We start from the raw sequence: 24,971 nt of genomic DNA, 5'->3' as shown, positions 1-24,971 counted from the left end.
AATGCCTGGCTCTGGCTGTCCCCATTTAGTTCTTAATCTCACACTCTGGTGGTCTTAAGAGGAAGGCCCTGAACTCTCTGTCTACAGTTGGAAAGCCCCACCAATTAGACAACCTCTCCACTTTGCTACTTTCAGACCCCCTGTGGAGGCACAGGATGAGCTATGAGAGAGGAAGTGTGTACAGCCATTAGAACAGTTGGAAGTGCGTGTGTTTGGGGGTTAGGGTGGGGAAGGGGGGGTTTATGCAGAAGTGCGTGCATGTTGAAATGTGCAAACTATGGGTGTTTGCCCGTGTGTGTCCACTCAAACAAAGCAGGTTTGATTTCCACAGTAGATGCCCAGTTTCAGAAGTGAGTTTTATCCAGCCAGTTCCACTGAACAACAGGGGGGCTCTATCAATGATCCAAGTTCTAATTCACTGATATCCAGAAACCTATTGTTCTCATTTCCAAGAGGAATTGAAGACTTGTATCAATCTATTTTTATATAGCTAGTGATGTTTTACATCTGTGTGGCTTTGTTTGTTCCCTCCCTGCAGACAATGTGGATACAGCAAGGCCAGTCAAGAGGGAGACGAAGAACTCTACTTCCAATGTGAGTAACTGTGGCGACACACACTCTCCCTCTGTGTGTGTGTGTGTGTGTGTGTGTGTTGAGTCTGCACTCTATGGATGGAGGAGGAATCTGTTAGTGTGCGTGCGTGTGTGTGACAGAGAGAGATTACTTGTGAAGTATTAACTTGTGCGTGGCCGTTCATTCTTAATTCTGTGTGCGTGTTTAGGCTACGCTGAGCACACTGATACAGTCCATTAGATGGTGTCTGAGGCAGAATGTGATGGAGAGAGATTGAAATTAATAGGGAGAGAGAGATGGAGGAAGAGGGGTGGATGAGATGGAGGAAGAGGGGTGGATGAGATGGAGGAAGAGGGGTGGATGAGATGGAGGAAGAGGGGTGGATGAGATGGAGGAAGAGGGGTGGATGAGATGGAGGAAGAGGGGTGGATGAGATGGAGGAAGAGGGGTGGATGAGATGGAGGAAGAGGGGTGGATGAGATGGGGAGAAGGGAATAGATAGATGGAACAAAGACATGAAGTAGAAATAAGAAGACAGATAGTGGGCCAGCCAGATGATTTGCCGTCCCCCGAGTAGGAAGGATGTTAATGTTTGTCGTAAACTTTTTGAGTTGCCTGTGTCTCTGTTTTTCCATCAATCTTTTTGAAGGGCTTTGTTTGACAGATTGTGGGTGGTTTGACATTTTTCCTGTGTGTGTGTGTGTGTGTGTGTGTGTGTGTGTGTGTGTGTGTGTGCTGGGAATTAAATATGCCCAAAAAAAGACACTTAAACAGCTGATGAGCTCACACACACACACACACTCTTTCTCTCAGACGTGCACAAATGCAGACAGACATCTACACACACTCGGTGGGTCTACATACATCTCTTCTTATGTCTCTTTGTGTGTGTGTGTGTGCCTTCATGCGTGTGTGTCTCTCATGCAATCATGCAGTGTTAATATCCATTAATTTCCCCTCAATCGCTTGTGGCAAAGACACGGTTAACCCTGAAACTAATCAGCCACACAAAAAGCCCAAGCAGAGAGGGAGAGGGAGGGAGAGGGAGAGGGCGAGGGGGAAGGAGGGAGAGGGGGAGGGAGAGGGAGGGAGGGAGAGGGCGAGGGGGAGGGAGGGAGGGAGAGGGCGAGGGGGAGGGCGAGCGGGAGGGAGGGAGGGAGAGGGGGAGGGGGAGGGAGGGAGAGGGGGAGGGGGAGAGAGGGAGGGAGGGAGGGAGAGAGGGAGGGAGGGAGGGAGAGGGGGAGGGAGAGGGGGAGGGAGAGCGGGAGAGGGAGAGGGAGGGAGAGCGGGAGAGGGAGAGCGGGAGAGGGAGGGAGAGCGAGGGAGGGAGAGCGGGAGAGGGAGGGAGAGCGGGAGAGGGAGGGCGAGGGAGGGAGGGGGAGGGCGAGGGCGAGGGAGGGAGGGAGAGCGGGAGGGCGAGCGGGAGGGCGAGGGCGAGGGAGGGAGGGAGAGCGGGAGGGCGAGGAGGGAGGGAGGGCGAGGGAGGGAGGGAGGGAGAGCGGGAGAGGGAGAGGGAGGGAGAGCGGGAGAGGGAGAGGGAGGGAGAGCGGGAGAGGGAGGGAGAGAGGGGGAGGGAGGGCGAGGGAGGGAGAGCGGGAGAGAGAGGGAGGGAGAGCGAGAGAGGGAGGGGGAGAGTAAGAGGGGGAGAGGGAGAGGGAGGGAGAGCGGGGGAGAGGGAGAGGGAGGGAGAGCGAGGGAGAGGGAGGGAGGGAGAGCGAGGGAGGGAGAGGGAGGGAGAAGTAATAACTCCTCCACTGAGCTGTTGTGTGGTTAAAAAACCCATTGCTCTGGAAAAGAGGGTCTTCGATCCTTCCACTCAGCACTGGCCAGCTGGAATGGAGAAGCTTTAATTTGCTCTGCAATCAGACTTTATTTATTTGTGTGTGTGTGTGTGTGTGTGTGTGTGTGTGCAAGTGATCAATAAGCCGTTATGAGACAGTGAGTCGAGACCTGGTCGATTTAGAGTTGTAATCACATTTCAGAACCAGTCTGGCCCAAAGGCTTCTGGGAAGGCCCGGCTTCTTAGGTAGAAGTAGGGCCTAAGTACCACTGGTTTTGAATCCTCCGAATAATTAAATAGTGGTTAGAAGTCCGATTTGAGGAGGTTTATCCTGTTCTTAGATCTGTTTCTAAGGGTAACTTCAACCCAGAACTAGTCTTGTACCGGGGTTGACTGCGTAAGTGGTCAAAGGTTAGGTATTGGCTAGAGTGTAAATGTATTGGTCAAGGGTTATGGGCCACATAGTAGTTAAAGGCTTAGGTGCTAGTCAGGGTTGAATAGGGTTTAGTGACTAGTAATGGACTTAGGGTAGAGAACATAATTTATCACTAGTGACAAAAAGTCACTGAGCCTCACCATTTACACAAGGTACTTTACCCTACAAGGGAGCATGTACAGATCAAATCATTTTAACTTTACACCTTTCATAATGGATTACAGGTTAGAAAGCAAGAGTTCACACTTATGATGTGATTTATTTGGCGTGCCTTAAATACGGTTTTGTGATTCACAAATAGGACTAGCTTGTAGTTTCTGTGGTGGTGTGGTAGATTGTGCAGGTTGTAATATTGTGTGACTGTCTGTGTTTCACAGTTAAGATCCCGACCCGGAGGACCTACATAGACCCAGAGACATGTGAGGACCTGGTGCAGGCTGTCCTCGCCTTTGCCAAAGAGCTGGACAACTCCAGCATCAAGATAGAGAGAATCGTCCACACAGGTACTGAGACAGTGCTTTAACTTTCATATACTCTCATATTCTCTTTCTTTGTGCTGTCTTTTTCTTTGCCAATTTTCATTCCTCTATCTCCCCTCCCTGTTTGCCCTGTCTTTGTCTCCTTTTTTCCGCTCGCTCGCTCTCTCTCTCTCTCTCTCTCTCTCTCTCCTCATCTCTCTCTCATCTCTCTCTCGCCTCATCTCTCTCTCTCCTCATCTCTCTCTCTCCTCATCTCTCTCTCTCTCTCTCCTCATCTCTCTCTCTCTCTCTCCTCATCTCTCTCTCTCTCGCCTTATCTCTCTCTCTCTCATCTCTCTCCTCATATCTCTCTCTCTCCTCATCTCTCTCTCTCGCCTCATCTCTCTCTCTCTCTCCTCATCTCTCTCTCTCCTCATCTCTCTCTCTCTCTCCTCATCTCTCTCTCTCTCTCTCCTCATCTCTCTCTCCTCATCTCTCTCTTTCCTCATCTCTCTCTTTCCTCATCTCTCTCTCTCTCTTGCTCTCTCTCGCTCTGCCTCTCTCAATTCAATTTCAATTTAAGGGCTTTATTGGCATGGGAAACGTGTGTTAACATTGCCAAAGCAAGTGAAGTAGATAGTAAACAAAAGTGAAATAAACAATAAATATTAACAGTAAACATTACACTCAGAAGTTTCAAAAGAATAAAGACATTTCAAATGTCATATTATGTATATATACAGTGTTGTAACAATGTGCAAATAGTTAAAGTACAAATGGGAAAATAAATAAACATAAATATGGGTTGTATTTACAATGGTGTTTGTTCTTCACTGGTTGCCCTTTTCTTGTGGCAACAGGTCACAAATCTTGCAGCTGTGATGGCACACTGTGGTTTTTCACCCAGTAGATAAGGGAGTTTATCAAAATTGGGTTTGTTTTCGAATTCTTTGTGGATCGCTGTAATCTGAGGGAAATATGTGTCTCTAATATGGTCATACATTTGGCAGGAGGTTAGGAAGTGCAGCTCAGTTTCCACCTCATTTTGTGGGCAGTGTGCACATAGCCTGTCTTCTCTTGAGAGCCAGGTCTGCCTACGGCGGCCTTTCTCAATAGCAAGGCTATGCTCACTGAGTCTGTACATAGTCAAAGCTTTCCTTAAGTTTGGTTCAGTCACAGTGGTCAGGTATTCTGCCACTGTGTACTCTCTGTTTAGGGCCAAATAGCATTCTAGTTTGCTCAGTTTTTTTGTTTGTTCTTTCCAATGTGTCAAGTAATTCTCTTTTTGTTTTCTCATGATTTGGTTGGGTCTAATTGTGTTGTTGTTGTTGTTGTTGTCCTGGGGCTGTGTGGGGTCTGTTTGTGTTTGTGAACAGAGCCCCAGGACAAGCTTACTTAGGGGACTCTTCTCCAAGTTCATCTCTCTGTAGGTGATGGCTTTGTTATGGAAGGTTTGGTTATAGAATTTAACAGCTCTTTTCTGGATTTTGATAATTAGCGGTATTGGCCTAATTCTGCTCTGCATACATTATTTGGTGTTTTACGTTGTACACAGAGGATGTTTTTGCAGAATTCTGCATGCAGAGTCTCAATTTGGTGTTTGTCCCATTTTGTGAATTCTTGGTTGCTGAGCGGACCCCAGACCTCAGAACCATAAAGGGCAATGGGTTCTATAACTGATTCAAGTATTTTTAGCCAGATCCTAATTGGTATGTCAAATTTTATGTTCCTTTTGATGGCATAGAAGGCCCTTCTTGCCTTGTCTCTCAGATCGTTCACAGCTTTGTGGAAGTTACCTGTGGCGCTGATGTTTAGGCTGAGGTATGTATCGTTTTTTGTGTGCTCTAGGGCAACGGTGTCTAGATGGAATTTGTATTTGTGGTCCTGGCAACTGTACCTTTTTTGGAACACCATTATTTTTGTCTTACTGAGATTTACTGTCAGGGCCCAGGTCTGACAGAATCTGTGCAGAAGATCTAGGTGCTGCTGTAGGCCCTCCTTGGTTGGTGACAGAAGCACCAGATCATCATCAAACAGAAGACATTTGACTTCAGATTCTAGTAGGGTGAGGCCGGGTGCTGCAGACTGTTCTAGTGCCCTCGCCAATTCGTTGATATATATGTTGAAGAGGGTGGGGCTTAAACTGCATCCCTGTCTCACCCCACGGCCCTGTGGAAAGAAATGTGTGTGTTTTTTGCCTATTTTAACCGCACACTTGTTGTTTGTGTACATGGATTTTATAATGTCGTATGTTTTTCCCCCAACCCTACTTTCCATCAATTTGTATAGCAGACCCTCATGCCAAATTGAGTCAAAAGCTTTTTTGAAATCAACAAAGCATGAGAAGACTTTGCCTTTGTTTTGGTTTGTTTGTTTGTCAATTAGGGTGTGCAGGGTGAATACGTGGTCTGCCGTACGGTAATTTGGTAAAAAGTCAATTTGACATTTTCTCAGTACATTGTTTTCACTGAGGAAATGAACTAGTCTGCTGTTAATGATAATGCAGAGGATTTTCCCAAGGTTGCTGTTGACGCATATCCCACGGTAGTTATTGGGGTCAAATTTGTCTCCACTTTTGTGGATTGGGGTGCTCAGTCCTTAGTTCCAAATATTGGGGAAGATGCCAGAGCTAAGGATGATGTTAAAGAGTTTAAGTATAGCTAATTTAAATTTGTGGTCTGTATATTTTATCATTTCATTGAGGATACCATCAACACCACAGGACTTTTTGGGTTGGAGGGTTTGTATTTTGTCCTGTAGTTCATTCAATGTAATTGGAGAATCCAGTGGGTTCTGGTAGTCTTTAATAGTTGATTCTAAGATTTGCATTTGATCATGTATATTTTTTTGCTGTTTGTTCTCTGTTATAGGGCCAAAAAGATTGGAGAAGTGGTTTACCCATACATCTCCGTTTTGGATAGATAGCTCTTCGTGTTGTTGATTGTTTAGTGTTTTCCAATTTTCCCAGAAGTGGTTAAAGTCTATGGATTCTTCAATTACATTGAGCTGATTTCTGACATTCTGTTCCTTCTTTTTCCGTAGTGTATTTCTGTATTGTTTTAGTGATTCACCATAGTGAAGGCGTAGGCTCAGGTTTTCTGGGTCTCTGTGTTTTTGGTTGGATAGGTTTCTCAATTTCTTTCTTAGGTTTTTGCATTCTTCATCAAACCATTTATCACTGTTATTACTTTTCTTTGGTTTTCTGTTAGAGATTTTTAGATTTGATAGGGAAGCTGAGAGGTCAAATATACTGTTTAGGTTTTCTACTGCCAAGTTTACACCTTCACTATTACAGTGGAACCGGAAGTTTTGTCCAGGAAGTTGTCTAGAATGGATTGAATTTGTTGTTTCCTAATTGTTTTTTGGTAGGTTTCAACACTACTTTCCTTCCATCTATAGCATTTCTTAATATTATTCAGTTCCTTTGGCTTTGATGCCTCATGATTGAGTATTGCTCTGTTCAAGTAGACTGTGATTTTGCTGTGGTCTGATAGGGGTGTCAGTGGGCTGACTGTGAATGCTCTGAGAGACTCTGGGTTGAGGTCAGTGATAAAGTAGACTACAGTACTACTGCCAAGAGATGAGCTATAGGGGTACCTACCATAGGAGTCCCCTCGAAGCCTACCATTGACTATGTACATACCCAGTGTGCGACAGAGCTGCAGGAGTCGTGACCCGTTTTTGTTGGTTATGTTGTCGTAGTTGTGCCTAGGGGGGCATATGGGGGAGGGAATGCTGTCACCTCCAGGTAGGTGTTTGTCCCCCTGTGTGCTGAGGGTGTCAGGTTCTTGTCCAGTTCTGGCATTTAGGTCGCCACAGACTAGTACGTCCCTGGGTCTGGAAATGATTGATTTCCCCCTCCAGGATGAAAAAACTGTCTTCATTAAAGTATGGGGATTCTAGTGGGGGGATATAGGTAGCACACAGGAGGACATTTTTCTCAGTTGAGATAATTTCCTTTTGAATTTCTAACCAAATGTAAAATGTTCCTGTTTTGATTAATTTAATAGAGTGAGTTAGGTCTGCTCTATACCAAATTAGCATACCCCCTGAGTCCCTTCCCTTCCTTCTCTCTCTCGCTCCTCATCTCTCTCTCCTCATCTCTCTCTCCTCATCTCAATCTCTCTCCTCATCTCTCTCTCTCTCTCTCCTCATCTCTCTCTCCTCATCTCTCTCTCAATCTATCTCTCTCTCTCTCTCTCTCTCCTCATCTCTCTCTCTCTCTCCTCATCTCTCTCTCCTCATCTCTCTCTCTCCTCATCTCTCTCTCTCCTCATCTCTCTCTCTCTCTCCTCATCTCTCTCACTCTCTCTTGCTCTCTCTCTCCTCATCTCTCTCTCTCTCTCTCGCTCTCTCTCTCCTCATCTCTTACTCACCCCCACCTCTCTCTGATATACCAGTACTGTAGTCAGCTAACCCTCTCTCTGTGTCTCCACTTGCAGGTGACTTTGGGGAGGTGTGTCGTGGGTGTCTCAAGCTGCCCAGTAAGCGGGAGCTTCCGGTGGCCATCAAGACGCTGAGGGCCGGCTGCTCAGAGAAACAGAGGCGCTCCTTCCTCAGCGAAGCCGGGATACTGGGACAGTTTGACCACTCCAACATCATCCGTCTGGAAGGGGTCATCACCAGCGGTGAGCTAGTTACCTAAATCACAAATGAACCCCTAGCCCCTATGCACTTACACCCAGCCCCTATTTACTATGCTTTATAGGGGGAAACTGTCTGGAGAAAAAAAACTTAAGAAATCCCTCCCCCACTGAACAGACCGCACAAACCCCAAATGGTTACTCATTGACAGACCGACAGCAGTTGAGGTCCAGTAGAGAAGGGAGACGGAGAAAAGAACAGGATGAAGTAAAGGTTAATGGAGAAAGTTAGGTGAGGAGAGGTTTAGAGAGTTTCAGAGGGGTACTGTAGAGGGCACGGTGCGTGTGAGTCCGATGAGATAGAACCGGGGTAGGAAGGAATGGGATTGGGTGGGACTGGTGCCTGCCTGCCTGAACACACACTGTGCACTGTTCGACTGCAGCATATGTGTTGGGTACGGTAATTGGTGCTGGAGACACAGCGGGACTCTGAAACCCACTCTAATCTTCCCCGCCGCCTCACACACACTCACACGTGCATGCTCACACACACACGGGCATGCATACACACACATTCAAACTCACACCTCACACACACCACACACACCGCCCTCAGATTGCAAATCACCTGCATTGCATTGCTTACCCCCCACTAGCCCGCCATTCAACCCCTTCTACCCCCACAGCCCACCTGTCAGCCCCTACCTCCTCTCCCTCCTCCCTCTCCCATCTCCAATCTCCATCTATCAGAGGGCTCCAGCGCTACAGGGAGGGTCATTAGAGAGACAGAGACGTGTTGCTAGCTAAACGTCCAGCAGGGGACACCAGGGGGAGGTGGTGGGACATAATAGGGGAGTGTAGGGTACCGGGTACCGGGTAGTGTGTGGGGGTGGTAGGGTAGATCAGCAGGATAGTCTGGTAGAAAAGAAGAGGTAGATTGTCTTGTAGTGAAGAGTGATAGGGTACTCATTGAAGTGTGACAGAGTAGTGTACCAGAGTGTGTGGTGCGGTAGTGATAGGTTAGTTAGATAGTGATTTAGTGAAGCGGTAGTTCTGTATGTTAGTGTTGCATGATAACATAGACGTATGATGTGGTAGAACAGAGTGATGACGTAATGTAATAGTGTAGTCCTGTCTGTCTGTTTGTGATAGAGGGGGCCTGAGGGAGGCTGATATTGTCCATGTATAAGGGACTTAGATGACAGCCACAGCCAGCAAGAGGACAGTGTGTGTGTGAGAGAGAAAGTGCTCGGTTTCCACGTCACTCTGCTCCATCTCTGTCTGACACACACAAACGCTAACCTGGTCACTAAGGGAGTCACTGCTTCCTGCCTTTCTAATGGAGCGGCGTCCTTTCTCCTCAGCTGACTGCTCTCTCTCTCTGTTTCTCTCCCTCACCATCTCATTATCCCACCACTCTTTCTGTCCCCTCTTCCTCTACTTTTAGTGTTTTCTTTCCCCTCTCTCATTCACTCGTTCCTACCCCAGTGCCTACTCCTTCTGTTCTCTCTCTCTCTTTTTTGCCCCTCTCAGGTGTCTGTCTTCTCTCCCTTTACTATTTTGATACACTCTGGCCACCTGCGCTCAGCGAGTGTGAGAAGTGTGTGTGTGTGGGGAGGGGGGTCATTCAACTTGGTGCTCCTCTCCAGCTTAGTGGGTGAAGAATGGCAGTGCATAAACACTGCTGCCTCCGAGCCAACTGGACTATACTAATAACCAGTGTGTGTGTGTGTGCAGGTAACACCATGATGATTGTGTTGGAGAGCATGTCCAACGGGGCCCTGGACTCCTTCCTCAGGGTAAGTGTGTGCATACTGTATGTGTGTGTGCATGTCTTTGTGTGCTCTGGTAACACAATGTTTACCTCAGCATGACTCCTGGTCTAGTTTCCAAATGTTATGTAAGATGTTGGTATGAAATAAATCCCTAGGCATATAGTGTATCCTTGGCCTTATAAGCCACATAACTAACAGTAAGACAACACATTCCTCACATCATGTTATAACTGAGTTTGTTCTCCATTGCGCTGCAATGGGTCCCAAGTTACATATATTCAAATTAATATTTGTTCATATATCATTGGTCCCAACCTACCATTTGAGAAACACTGTCCTAACAACACAATTAAATATATCATTCTTATATTTAGGGTTGCCAAATTCTGGTAACTTTCCCAAAATGTCCAGGTTTTCCAGAAATTCCCGGAATCAGGAGGGAATAAGTAGGAAATCCGTAAACCTGTGACCAGGATTCTGGAAAACATTGAAACTTTGGGAAATCAACCCTAATTATATTCCATCTCTATGGTCCTAACCCACTGTCTCCCCACTCCCTCCCCTCCTCCCCCTCTCTAGAAGCACGAGGGCCAGCTCTCTGTGCTCCAGTTGATGGACATGCTGGGGAGTGTGGCCTCTGGGATGAAGTACCTGACAGAGATGGGCTTCGTCCACCGCCACCTGGCCGCCCACAAGGTGCTGGTCAACGCCAGCCTGGGCTGCAAGGTGTCCGGCTTCAGACCCCTACAAGAGGACAAGATAGAGGCCATCTACAGCACACTGGTGAGACTACTGACTGATATTATATTACTAGTAAAAAGTATAGTACTAGTTATATATACAGTTGAAGTCGGAAGTTTACATACACTTAGGTTGTAGTCATTAAAACTTGTTTTTCAACCACTCCACACATTTCTTGTTAATAAACTATAGTTTTGGCAAGTCGGTTAGGACATCTACTTTGTGCATGACACAAGTAATTTTTCCAACAATTGTTTACAGACAGATTATTTCACTTATAATTCACTGTATCACAATTCCAGTGGGTCAGAAGTTTACATACACTTAGTTGACTTGCCTTTAAACAGCTTGGAAAATTCCAGAAAATGATGTCATGGCTTTAGAAGCTTCTGATAGGCTAATTGACATAATTTGAGTCAATTGGAGGTGTACCTGTGGATGTATTTCAAGGCCTACCTTCAAACTCAGTGCCTCTTTGCTTGACATCATGGGAAAATCAAAAGAAATCAGCCAAGACCTCACCAAGACCTCAGACCTCATCCTTGGGAACAATTTCCAAACGCCTGAAGGTACCACGTTCATTGTAGAAACACCATGGGACCACGCAGCCGTCATACCGCTCAGGAAGGAGACGCGTTCTGTCTCCTAGAGATGAACGTACTTTGGTGCGAAAAGTGCAAATCAATCCCAGAACAACAGCAAAGGACCTTGTGAAGATGCTGGAGGAAACAGGTACAAAAGTATCTATATCCACAGTAAAACGAGTCCTATATCGACATAACCTGAAAGGCCGCTCAGCAAGGAAGAAGCCACTGCTCCAAAACCGCCATAAAAAAGCCAGACTACGGTTTGCAACTGCACATGGGGACAAAGATCGTACTTTTTGGAGAAATCTCCTCTGGTCTGATGAAACAAAAATATAACTGTTTGGCCATAATGACCATCGTTGTGTTTGGAGGAAAAAGGGGGTGCCTTGCAAGCCGAAGAACACCATCCCAACCGTGAAGCACGGGGGTGGCAGCATCATGCTGTGGGGGTGCTTTGCTGCAGGAGGGACTGGTGCACTTCACAAAATAGATGGCATCATGAGGAAGGAAAATTATGTGGATATATTTAAGCAACATCTCAATACATCAGTCAGGAAGTTAAAGCTTGGTCACAAATGGGTCTTCCAAATGGACAATGACCCCAAGCATACTTCCAAAGTTGTGGCAAAATGGCTTAAGGACAACAAAGTCAAGGTACTGGAGTGGCCATCACAAATCCCTGACCTCAATCATATAGAAAATGTGTGGGCAGAACTGAAAAAGCGTGTGCGAGCAAGGAGGCCTACAAACCTGACTCGGTTAGACCAGCTCTGTCAGGAGGAATGGGCCAAATTTTACCCAACTTATTGTGGGAAGCTTGTGGAAGGCTACCCAAAACATTTGACCCAAGTTAAACAATATAAAGGCAATGCTACCAAATACTAATTGAGTGTATGTAAACTTCTGACCCACTGGGAATGTGATGAAATAAATAAAAGCTTAAATAAATCATTCTCTCTAATATTATTCTGACATTTCACATTCTTAAAATAAAGTGGTGATCCTAACTGACCTAAAACAGGGAATTTTTACTAGGAATAAATGTCAGGAATTGTGAAAAACTGAGTTTAAATGTATTTGGCTAAGGTGTATGTAAACTTCCGACTTCAACTGTATATTCATTTTTTTACTAGTACTGTATATTACTAGTTATATATATATATTTAACTAGTACTGTTTAGCACTAGTTTTTTTTAAATATTATAATACTACCTATAGTCTTTACTCTTTACCCATAGAGGCCATCTACACCACACTGGTGAGACTACTGACTGATATGTAGTGTTATTTACTTTGTTTAAAACCGTATTGTTAACTAGCTTCTTTAGTCTTCACCCATAGTTATAGAGGCCATCTTCACCACTGGTGAGACTACTCACTGTGATAGGTAATACATACTGTATGTCCTGTGATATTTACATTGTTTACTACCTTATTCAGTCTTTACCCATATAGACCACGCTGGTGAGAGAACTGGCTGATATTTTTTTCCTATTAAATATATTACTCCTAATAATAAACATAAAAATCCCATCTTGTAAAAAAAAATGCTATAAAAATCATACATTCAAATGACAATGACATCTTTATAGAAGGCCGTTGTAGCCGGTGGGAGAGGCTCACTTATGTTCTTTGTATTTCCTGTTTGTGTTGAATCTGATGTGTGCAGTGCAGACTTTGATTTAAAATAGTTTCTATAATGAATCAGTCTTTCCCTGTGGTTTCTCTTTCTCGCTCTCTTTGTCTGACTCACCCTTTTCACTCTCTTGGTTGACAGTGGTTGATTAGATTAGAGTTAAGAGTAACCGTGTTTTGAAGAATGCAACAACAGAAACCAGAACTACTCTGGAGTAGTAACTTAAATGTCTATTTAAAAAAAGAAGTGTTCCTGGTTGCACATTTTATTTCCAAAGCGTGGATGTCGCGACAAGATAAGTTGTATAACTGAAAGGTTTAGTTTTTTGTGTTTAAATTGTATTAATTTCAGTAGGAATTCAAATGTGTATGTACAGTGGCTTGCGAAAGTATTCACCCCCTTGGTATTTTTCCTATTTTATTGCCTTACAACTTGGAATTAAAATAGATTTTTGGTGGGTTTGTATCATTTGATTTACACAACATGCCTACCACTTTGAAGATGCAAAATATTTTTTATTGTGAAACAAACAAGAAATAAGACAAAAAAAAACAGAACTTGAGCATGCATAACTATTCACCCCCCCAAAGTAAATACTTTGTAGAGCCACCTTTTGCAGCAATTACAGCTGCAAGTCTCTTGGGGTATGTCTCTATAAGCTTGGCACATCTAACCACTGGGATTTATGCCCATTCTTCAAGGCAAAACTGCTCCAGCTCCTTCAAGTTGGATGGGTTCCGCTGGTGTACAGCAATGTTTAAGTCATACCACAGATTCTCAATTGGATTGGGGTCTGGGCTTTGACTAGGCCATTCCAAGAGATTTAAATGTTTCCCCTTAAACCACTCAAGTGTTGCTTTAGCAGTATGCTTAGGGTCATTGTCCTGCTGGAAGACTGAAACAGGTTTCCCTCAAGAATTTCCTTGTATTTAGCGCCATCCATCATTCCTTCAATTCTGACAAGTTTCCCAGTCCCTGCCGATGAAAAACATCCCCACAGCATGATGCTGCCACCACCATGCTTCACTGTGGGGATGGTGTTCTCGGGGTGATGAGAGGTGTTGGGTTTGCGCCAGACATAGCGTTTTCCTTGATGGCCAAAAAGCTCAATTTTAGTCTCATCTGACCAGAGTACCTTCTTCCATATGTTTGGGGAGTCTCAAACATTCCTTTTTTCTGGCCACTCTTCCGTAAACCCCAGCTCTGTGGAGTGTATGGCTTAAAGTGGCTTTGCAGCTCCTTCAGGGTTATCTTTGGTCTCTTTGTTGCCTCTCTGATTAATGCCCTCCTTGCCTGGTCTGTGGGTTTTGGTGGGCGACCCTCTCTTGGCAGGTTTGTTGTGGTGCCATATTCTTTCAATTTTTTAATAATGGATTTAATGGTGCTCCGTGGGATGTTCAAAGTTTCTGATATTTTTTTATAACCCAACCCTGATCTGTACTTCTCCACAACTTTGTCCCTGACCTGTTTGGAGAGCTCCTTGGTCTTCATGGTGCCGCTTGCTTGGTGGTGCCCCTTGCTTAGTGGTGTTGCAGACTCTGGGGCCTTTCAGAACAGGTGTATATATATACTGAGATCATGTTACACTTAGATTGCACACATGTGGACTTTATTTAACTAATTATGTGACTTCTGAAGGTAATTGGTTGCACCAGATCTTATTTAGGGGCTTCATTGCAAAGGGGGTGAATAAATATGTACGCACCACTTTTCCGTTATTTATTTTTTAGAATATTTTGAAACAAGTTATTTTTTTCATTTCACTTCACCAATTTGGACTATTTTGTGTACGTCCATTACATGAAATCCAAAAAAACAAACATTTAAATTACAGGTTGTAAAGCAACAAAATAGGAAAAACGGCAAGGGGGATGAATACTTTTGCAAGGCACTGTACGTAATACATATGTAGGTAGGTATGTACGTACAGTACCAGTCAAAAGTTTGGACACACCTACTCATTCATTGTAGAATAATAGTGAAGACATCAAAACTATGAAATAACACATATGGAATCATGTAGTAACCCAAAAAGTGTTAAACGAATCAAAATATATTTTATATTTGAGATTCTTCAAATAGCCACCCTTTGCCTTGATGACAGCTTTGCACACTCTTGGCATTCTCTCAACCAGCTTCATGAGGTAGTCACCTGGAATGCATTTCAATTAACAGGTGTGCCTTCTTAAAAGTTAATTTGTGGAATTTCTTTCCTTCTTAATGATGCATGACACAATAATAAAATGAATAATGAACAAATATATAATAATCATAGTGTAGTAGGATGTTTAAATGTAAACTCTAACATGTTCATACAAGATGTCCAATGTCAAGCTGAGTGTGGAGTTGAACATTGAAAATCTCTCACTCTCTCTCCCTCAGCATGCAGGGAAGAGTGTAGTGTTGTGGACAGCCCCAGAGGCCATCCAGTACCACCGCTACAGCTCAGCGTCTGACGTGTGGAGCTTTGGCATCGTCATGTGGGAGGTCATGTCCTACGGAGAGAGGCCCTACTGGGACATGGGCAACCAGGACGTGAGTAGAGTGACTGGCTCTATCTCTATACTCTACCTTCTCCTCCTCTCTAGTCTCTTTATCCAGCTCATCTCTGTAGCTCCTCTCTATCTCGGTTGCTCGCTCTCTCTCTCTCTCTTTCTCTCTGTCTCTCTCTCTCTTTCTCTCTGCTCTTTATCTCCATTGCATCCTCCCATCTCTCTCTTCCTTCACTTTCCGTCTCTGTCCACATGTGCATCTCTGTCCGTTCCCTCACCCCATTCCCTATGCTGTTTCCTTCTCTACCTAATAATCTCTCTCCTATACTTTCTCGTCTTCGCTTGTGCTCGCTCTCTCTCTCTCTCTCTCTCTCTCTCTCTCTCTCTCCCCATCTCCTCTGTCCCCTCTAAAACTGTGTGAACTCTTTGACTTGGGCTAGCTCAGATCTTATAAGAGGGAAAGCCACGGGTGCTTCTCTAAAATACTCTTTGGGCTCCAAGTCTCCGGCATAAGTCCACTTCAGCTCCGTGACCAATCCGGTTTCTCTTAAGGACACCACGTCGCTTTCTAGTGGCGGTCCCAAAGTGCCACCACGATCCCCGCTCTTAGAGGAAGCCTAAAATCCCGGCAGGAAGCGGCACTCTCTTTTAAGGAAATGTGAAGTGTAGCTATTTTAGGAGGGTTGCTTTTTTAGGAGATTGTCCAATCGATAGGACCCTGCCGCCACCAGTTTGTGTGAGAAGCCTATTATTTGAAAGTCGATGAGGGCGTGTTTTTTGGTTCCTTTCTCCCTCCGTCCTCTTTTTCAGAGTGATTGCTTTTTTTTGCTTTTGTAGAAAACAGAACTTCAGGAGAGTGCAGAAAGTGTTGCGTAAGACTTTGTTGAAGAGAAAAGTGAGAGAATGTGATTTCAAAGTGCCTTTGATCAAAGGCGGCAAAATGAATGGCATTCAAAAGTATTAGAGTAGATAGAGGGTTCAACAGAGTTCACATTTAAGCCAACAGCTTGTTCATGCTAATATGCTGTCTAAAACTTTCCACTAAACTGAACAATAAAACTACAAAATAGACGACCATGAAATGTTGAAATTAATTACTATGAACCCTCCCTCAGCTAGGATATGAACCGTGATGGTTTATTACTAGCTTACTCATTCAATATCCAGACTTTGTGTCTACCTCTATGGTCACAGCACTAAACTCTCCAAATGAAATGTCAAAGGCCAAGCTGGCTGAGCGCTTGAGATATTAATGCATTAAACAAATACATAATATCACCATTAACTCACCCAGCCCACATGCTGCCCTAACATGCCCTTTGCTTTTTAGCTCTGATTAAATGGAAAATGTCAGCCAATGAAGAAACACTTTAGGAACACTGTTTGGTTAAATTGGAGGTCAGGACAGAACCGAGGAGGACAGTGTTTTTAGTGAATGTGGAACATTTCAATGTTTTTTTTTATTGGCGGGTGAGCTTTTTCTAGGGAGCACAGTGTTAGAAAACAGTGATTTAAAGGGAGAGAATATATTTTTGAAGTGTTTAGGAGCAGTCTTTATGGGGGACCGATCTGTTTGATGGGTTAGCTCTTTGAGAGAACCTTGTGTAAAGGGATATTGTTTGTGTGATTGTGTTGTCTGAGATCTCCTGAAGCCACTTTGGACTAAGACGGAGTCATCGTTCACTATCAACATTTCTCACTCCTTCCTCTCTCTCCATCTCCTCTCGTCCAAGGTGATCAAAGCCATAGAGGATGGCTTCCGCCTGCCCGCCCCTATGAACTGTCCACCCCACCTCCACCAGCTGATGTTGGACTGTTGGCAGAAGGAGAGAACGGAGAGACCTACCTTCAGCCAGATCCACTCAGCTCTCAGCAAGAGCATCCGCAGCCCTGACGGCATCGGCTCCTCCACACTGGCACGCAGGTAGGAAATAGGCCACTTCAAACCATGCTTAACATGGGCTAAACATGGGTCAACATACAGGGTAACAGCTAACAGACTCTGCTAGCCAACATGGGCCAACATCAGTATGGTTTGTTTATGTCGTCCAAGCAGGTCTCCCACTTCCCACTCAGTTTTGATATCAGAGTAGAAATACTACCGCTTATGATAACAATAGACTCATGCATCCCTTCCTGAAATCTCTCTCTCCCTGATCGCTCTCTCTCTCTTCTTCAATCTGTAGAACCCTCCCTCAGCGAGGAACCCTCCCGCTAGGCTCCTCCATCTCCCTGGCAGAGCGGACTCTTCCCTCGTTCCCCGCTTTTAACTCAGTAGGGGAGTGGTTGGATGCGGTGGACATGGGGCGCTACAAGGACAACTTCACCGCATCAGGATACTGCTACCTGGAGTCTGTGGCCCGTATGACAGTCCAGTGAGTGGCTCTAAATGAGCGTGTGTGTGTGTGTGTGTGTGTGCGTGTGCGAGTAAGCGTTAATACATAAACAAGTATGTGTTTGCCTTGCTTTTTGTGCATCTGAATATCATGAGTTGGTATAGTCTAACTGATGTCTTTGTGTTGTGGTCTTCTCCACAGAGATGTGTTGAGTCTAGGCATCACCTCTCTGGAGCACCAGAAACAGATCCTGTCTGCCATCCAGACCCTTAGAGCCCAGGTCATCCAGATGCACGGCAGAGGGGTGCAGGTCTAACACACACACACACATAAATACATACACATACGTGCCGACAGACGGACGGACGGCTGGATAGAAGGATTTTCACAGAGGAGAGACTCGTCTCTCATGCAGATGGACGGAATGAAGTGGATAGAGAGATCGGCAGAGATATCGCCACACTGCACCCACTCACTCTTCCTCCTCTTCCCCCTCCTCCCTCTCTTAAGTCCTTGGGAGCAAGGTATCTTCCAGTCGTGATCAACGTACTCTGTCGGAAGTCACATGACTTCTGTCTGCACGCTGACGCGAATCGACTAGATGTCCACTCTGACAACTGGCCTTGGATCAAGGGTTAAAGAGACTTAAAACTACCCTGATAGAGAAGTACTGTCCATCTAAAACGTCTGGCACTCTGCCACTGCTCTCAAAATATGGGGTAATAATATTTCCTTGATGGAGAAGAACTGTCCCCTCAAGCGGAGTGATACTCTACTCTACTGAACCACTGGTCTCAGAACTGAGGTTAAAACAACCCTGGTTGAGAAGTACTGTCCATTACAGGGCTGCCCCTCTACCACTGGTCTCAGAACAGTGGGATAAGGCACTAATGGAGAAAGTGCTGTCTGTCGAACAGGGCTGAAATTGTAAAACTGGTCTCAGTTCAATGGTTAAAAACGTCCTATTCCGGCCGCTGAAGTGCGATCAAGTGACTGGTTCCCACAGTGTGGGCGGAGCCCAGGCCGTGTCATGTCGTACGTAGCCCGACCAATCACGAGGCTGGAAAAAGACTTACCTTCAGAAAGAAACTACTGATCTAAAACTAGAAAACTGTAAATCGAAACAAAGGATTTACATGTGTTTGAGTGTTAATTTCTATTTAGTCTGTTACATTTATCTTTTTTCTAAAGTTTTTCCGTTAACTGTCTCTGCTCTCCCGGTGTTTTCTTAGTGTGTGGAATGGCTAATGTCCCTTAGCCGGGATGTCAGTGGTATCATGTAGCGTCTCGCTAATATATTTATCTTGTCTAAAAAGCATTTTCACTACAAGGGTATATTGCACTGTTAAAAATAAAGGTCAAGTCTCAAGCTGACGTATCTAATATTTATTCATTTTTATTTATGCGTTTACGGTTTACAGACTCTCACACAACCTCCTGACGGGAAGAGGTTACGAGGGTCAAATAGACATACTTGATTTAATAATTTAATAAATAATTTAATTTTGTGTTTAAGGATGCGGCAAAGCACATGTCCTTTGGTGTCAAGCATATCCCTTCCCAGCAGTTGTTTGTTTTGATTACATTGTATATCATGAAGTTTTCTTTTTTTATAGTTAGAGGGATTCTGTTACTGAATAAAGGTGTTCTGTACTGAAGAAGATATTATGAAGAGGACTTACACTATACTGTTTGATTCTCATAGACAGGGGTATTGAATAATTTTGATACTGTCAACAAATCTACAGTAGTTGATATAGGACTTATACAGTCGTGGTCAAAAGTTTTGAGAATGACACAAGTATTGGTCTTCACAATGTTTGCTGCTTCAGTGTTATGAGATATTTTTGTCAGATGTTGCTATGGTATACTGAAGTATAATTACAAGCATTCCATAAGTGTCAAAGGCTTTTATTGACAATTACATTAAGTTTATGCAAAGTGTCAATATTTGCAGTGTTGACCCTTCTTTTTCAAGACCTCTGCAATCCGCCCTGGCATGCTCTCAATTAACTTCTGGGCCACATCCTGACTGATGGCAGCCCATTCTTGCGTAATCAATGCTTGGAGTTTGTCAGAATTTGTGGGTTTTTGTTTGTCCACCCGCCTCTTGAGGATCGACCACAAGTTCTCAATGGGATTAAGGTCTGGAGAGTTTCCTGGCCATGGACCCAAAATGTCGATGTTTTGTTCCCCGAGCCACTTAGTTATCACTTTTGCCTTGTGGCAAGGTTCTCCATCATGCTGGAAAAGGCGTTGGTCGTCACCAAACTGTTCTTGGATGGTTGGGAGAAGTTGCTCTCGGAGGATGTGTTGGTACCATTCTTTATTCATGGCTGTGTTCTTAGGCAAAATTGTGAGTGAGCCCACTCCCTTGGCTGAGAAGCAACCCCACACATGAATGGTCTCAGGATGCTTTACTGTTGGCATGACACAGGACTGATGATAGCGCTCACCTTGTCTTCTCTGGACAAGGTGTTTTCCGGATGCCCCAAACAATCGGAAAGGGGATTCATCAGAGAAAATGACTTTACCCCAGTCCTCAGCAGTCCAATCCCTGTACCTTTTGCAGAATATCAGTCTGTCCCTGATGTTTTTCCTGGAGAGAAGTGGCTTCTTTGCTGCCCTTCTTGACACCAGGCCATCCTCCAAAAGTCTTCGCCTCACTGTGCGTGCAGTTGCACTCACACCTGCCTGCTGCCATTCCTGAGCAAGCTCTGCACTGGTGGTGCCCCGATCCCGCAGCTGAATCAACTTTAGGAGACGGTCCTGGCGCTTGCTGGACTTTCTTTGGCGCCCTGACGCCTTCCTCACAACAGTTGAACCTCTCTCCTTGAAGCTCTTGATGATCCGATAAATGGTTGATTTAGGTGCAATCTTACTAGCAGCAATATCCTTGCCTGTGAAGCCCTTTTTGTGCAAAGCAATGATGACGGCACATGTTTCCTTGCAGGTATCAAATCAAATCAAATCAAATCAAATTTTATTGGTCACATGCGCCGAATACAACAGGTGCAGACATTACAGTGAAATGCTTACTTACAGCCCTTAACCAACAGTGCATTTATTTTAAACAAAAAAAGTAAGAATAAAACAACAACAAAAAAAGTGTTGAGAAAAAAAGAGCAGAAGTCAAATAAAGTGACAGTAGGGAGGCTATATATACAGTAAAATAAAGTGACAGTAGGGAGGCTATATATACAGGGGGGTACCGTTGCAGAGTCAATGTGCGGGGGCACCGGCTAGTTGAGGTAGTTGAGGTAATATGTACATGTGGGTAGAGTTAAAGTGACTATGCATAAATACTTAACAGAGTAGCAGCAGCGTAAAAAGGATGGGGTGGGGGGGCAGTGCAAATAGTCTGGGTAGCCATGATTAGCTGTTCAGGAGTCTTATGGCTTGGGGGTAGAAGCTGTTGAGAAGTCTTTTGGACCTAGACTTGGCACTCCGGTACCGCTTGCCGTGCGGTAGCAGAGAGAACAGACTATGACTAGGGTGGCTGGAGTCTTTGACAATTTTGAGGGCCTTCCTCTGACACCGCCTGGTATAGAGGTCCTGGATGGCAGGGAGCTTTGCCCCAGTGATGTACTGGGCCGTACGCACTATCCTCTGTAGTGCCTTGCGGTCAGAGGCCAAGCAGTTGCCTTACCAGGCGGTGATGCAACCAGTCAGGATGCTCTCGATGGTGCAGCTGTAGAATTTTTTGAGGATGGTAACCATGGTTAACAGAGGAAGAACAATGATTTCAAGCACCACCCTCCTTTTAAAGCTTCCAGTATGTTATTCTAACTCAATCAGCATGACAGAGTGATCTCCAGCCTTGTCCTCGTCAACACTCTCACCTGTGTTAACAAGAGAATCACTGACATGATGGCAGCTGGTCCTTTTGTGGCAGGGCTGAAATGCAGTGGAAATGTTTTTTGGGGATTAAGTTCATTTTCATGGCAAAGAGGGACTTTGCAATTAATTGCAATTCATCTGATCACTCTTCATGACATTCTGGAGTATATGCAAATTGCCATCATCAAAACTGAGGCAGCAGACTTTGTGAAAATTAGTATTTGTGTCATTCTCAAAACTTTTGACCACGACTGTACATTTTGAGTCCAGTGTAGCTGGATGTATGGTATCAATGTGTTGCATTATATATGCAGTATTGCAGTATTTCAGAATGTCGTAGAGTGATAATTTATGTTTTGTTTTTTTCGGCTCAGCAATTCAAGCTGTCATGCATAGGGCCCTGTGTTTTGGTTAATCATGTCACATGACCTGGATTTTAACCTTTTGTTTAAAGCTTTTTCATCAAACTGTCCCCCTTTCTTTTTATGTCAGATGGTCCAGCACCACCATCAGAATATTACTTTAATTTTTGGTCTAATTTTCATTTCTGGAAAATGTTTAAAATTAAGGTCTTAACCTTAATTTTAAGCATTTTCCAGAAATGAGAATTACATCCAAAAATTAACCAAACACAGGGCCCTAGCTATACAACATGGTTGCACACTTACCATATTCTAAATGTTCCTACAAATCCCACAACCCCCCACTGTGCAGTCACAAGCCCCTCCCATTGGTCAGTATTATGTAATTTTTCAAAACCGGTAACATTTAATTGTAGGTAACATGTTTTGGGGCATTTTTTATTTCAATAATACTCATGTAGCCTAGCTACAGTGCATTCGGAAAGTATTCAGATCCCTCCTCATTTTGTTACGTTACAGCCTTACTCTAAAATTGATTACATTATTTTTTCCCCTCATCAGTCATGTCCAATCACACAATACCCCATAATGACAAAGCGAAAACAGGTTTTCAGGTTTATAGACATTTTTGCTAATGTATAAAAAATAAAAAATATACCTTATTTACATAAGTATTCAGACCCTTTGCTATGAGACTCGAAATTGAGCTCAGGTGCATCCTGTTTCCATTGATCATCCTTGAGTTGTTTCTACAACTTGATTGGAATCCACCTGTGGTAAATTCAATTGATTGGACATGATTTGGAAAGGCACACACCTGTCTATATAAGGTCCCACAGTTGACAGTGCATGTCAGAGCAAAAACCAAGCCATGAGGTCGAAGGATTTGTCCGTAGAACTCCGAGACAGGATTGTGTCGAGGCACAGACCTGGGGAAGGATACCAAAACATTTATGCAGCATTGAAAGTCCCCAAGAACACAGTGGCCTCCATCATTCTTAAATGGAAAAAGTTTGGAACCACCAGGACTCTTCCTAGAGCGTGCCGCCCGGGCCAAACTGCGCAATCGGAGGAGAAGGGCCTTGGTCAGGAAGATGACCAAGAACCCGATGGTCACTCTGACAGAGCTCCAGAGTTCCTCTGTGGAGATGGGAGAACCTTCCAGAAGGACAACCATCTCTACAGCACTCCACCAATCAGGCCTTCATGGTAGTGGCCAGACGGAAGCCACTCCTCAGTAAAATGCACATGACAGTCAGCTTGGCGTTTGCCAAACGGCACCTAAAGGACACTCAGACCATGAGAAACAAGATTCTCTGGTCTGATGAAACCAAGATTGAACTCTTTGGCCTGAATGCCAAGTGTCACGTCTAGAGGATACCAGGCACCGCTCATCATCTGGCCAATACCATCCCTACGGTGAAGCATGGTGGTGTTGGGATGTTTTTCAGCGGCAGGGAGACTAGTCAGGATCGAGGGAGAGATTGTGATGGAACATTTTGTTTGTCCTTTTCTAGTAACCAATTTCTGTGTTCATGCAAGTGACTGATTGAACATGCCTGGGAGGAATCCTCACTATCAGTATCTGCTATTTGGCAGTACGCCCAGAACCTTGTTTTGAGAATGAAAGGGATATCTCAGTTTCAAGGTCTCAGCTTGGAGAGAAGAAGAGAATGTGAGACTTTATGCATCAAAGTTTGACTATGACCTCTCCAGCTTGCTGTTAATAAAACAATGATTCATTTAATATTGACTTTGAGTGTCCCTGTGTAGAATTTGCACGACTAGATGAACGGAGCAAAGTACAGAGAGCTCCTTGATGAAAACCTGCTCCAGAGTGCTTAGGACCTCAGCCTGGGGTGAAAGTTCACCTTTCAACAGGACAACGACCCTAAGCACACAGCCAAGACAGCGCAGGAGTGTCTCTGAATGTCCTTGATTGACTCAGCCAGAACCCAGACTTGAGCCCGATCGAACATCTCTGGCGAGACCTGAAAATAACTGTGCAGCGACGCTCCCCATCCAACCTGACAGAGCTTGAGAAGATCTGCTGAGAAGAATGGGAGAAAACTCCCCAAATACAGGTGTGCCAATCTTGTAGCGTCATACCCAAGAAGACTCAAGGCTGTAATCGCTGCCAAAGGTGCTTCAACAATGTACTGAATAAAGGGTCTGAATACTTATGTAAACGTGATATTTCAGTTGTTGTTTTTTTATACATTTGCAATTTGTCATTATGGGGTATAGTGTGTAGATTGATGAGGGGGAAAAAACAATTTCATCCATTTTTTAATAAGGCTGTAACGTAACAAAATGTGGAAAAAGTGAAGGGGTTTGAATACTTTCCGAATGCACTGTACACAATAGACATGTTATTGGTTCAGTGTGGTTCATAAATTGATTATTGTAATAGGGAGGTATCTGGTATGAAAGGACTACCAGTATATTTTCTCATCTCTTCCCCATGTACTCTCTCTCGCTCTCTCTCTCCCCCTCTCTCTGTAGCTATTTTGCCTCAACACATATATAAACCCATATCATGTTCTAAAAAGATACTCCTATAGACTCACACACATATTTAGAAACACAGTCTCACCACCCCTGTATACAGACACCAAACTGAACCTTTTCACTATAGCGAATCAGTCGTTGTCTCCCCCCTCTCTCTCTGTTTACTCTACCATTACAAAATATGTTTACTACTGTAAATATGTATTTGAAAATGCTATCTATTTTTATAATTTGTTTGAAGAACAATGTGTTGAAAATATCTGCTCACTGTGTAGGGGTTCTATTGTTTGAATTTAGGGCCATTGCCAAAAAACATTTTTTTGTTCGTTTTCTGATGATTTTTACCTGTTAGAAAAACAGATGGCTGTTGCAATATTGAAATGTGTTATTAAAAAATCTCCAATAAGAGCAAACATTATTGTCTGTTTATTTGGGGTGCTTCAGGCTCTGAGCTTGATCATCTGTTCTTCCTTACGCATGTGCAAGTCTGGCTGCATCTTTTCACAAGGGGAATGAAGCAAGCAGCTCACAGAAAACTCAACTCTTTCAGTTCACCTTTTGTTCTGTTCTTCTCAGCAAACATTCTGATCACAACCTCCGACAATAACTCTCCGGATTGAATCAAGGCCTTAATTGAGAAAGAGCCCTGGAATTGTGCTCAGGAGTGAATCCCGGCCTCAATCTTGTTCTGAGGGAAGCTCCACCAAAGATGGTGGATAAATGAAGATGTCTTACTCAGGCCGTTTACGATTGACAAAATTGGTCTCAGTTCCAGTCTGCTTAAGGGGTGGCTCTCCCATAGGCACCAATGCGATTAGCAGTTGGCTCCGGTCTGCTTAGTTCATTGATCGTGTATGAACC

At 44.3% G+C, this 24,971-nt stretch overlaps 1 protein-coding gene across 1 annotated transcript in view; it reads left to right on the top strand.

Moving 5' to 3' along the window:
- Positions 1 to 17,713, top strand: part of epha10 (EPH receptor A10) — a gene marked incomplete at both ends in the record, with an annotated part of 146,187 nt that extends 128,474 nt beyond the window's left edge. Inside the window, 9 exons of the mRNA XM_084165258.1 lie at positions 539 to 594; positions 3,167 to 3,292; positions 7,690 to 7,875; positions 9,568 to 9,629; positions 10,185 to 10,388; positions 14,952 to 15,104; positions 16,795 to 16,985; positions 17,248 to 17,436; positions 17,599 to 17,713. Coding sequence (XP_084021384.1) covers positions 539 to 594; positions 3,167 to 3,292; positions 7,690 to 7,875; positions 9,568 to 9,629; positions 10,185 to 10,388; positions 14,952 to 15,104; positions 16,795 to 16,985; positions 17,248 to 17,436; positions 17,599 to 17,713 — 1,282 coding nt within the window. The remainder of the gene's footprint in view (positions 1 to 538; positions 595 to 3,166; positions 3,293 to 7,689; positions 7,876 to 9,567; positions 9,630 to 10,184; positions 10,389 to 14,951; positions 15,105 to 16,794; positions 16,986 to 17,247; positions 17,437 to 17,598) is intronic.
- Between the last annotated feature and the right edge of the window lie 7,258 nt (positions 17,714 to 24,971).

The sequence above is a fragment of the Coregonus lavaretus genome (genome assembly GCF_964263955.1).
Source record: "Coregonus lavaretus genome assembly, chromosome: 7".
Lineage (NCBI taxonomy): Eukaryota > Metazoa > Chordata > Actinopteri > Salmoniformes > Salmonidae > Coregonus > Coregonus lavaretus.
This window is presented reverse-complemented; position numbering and strand designations above follow the sequence as displayed.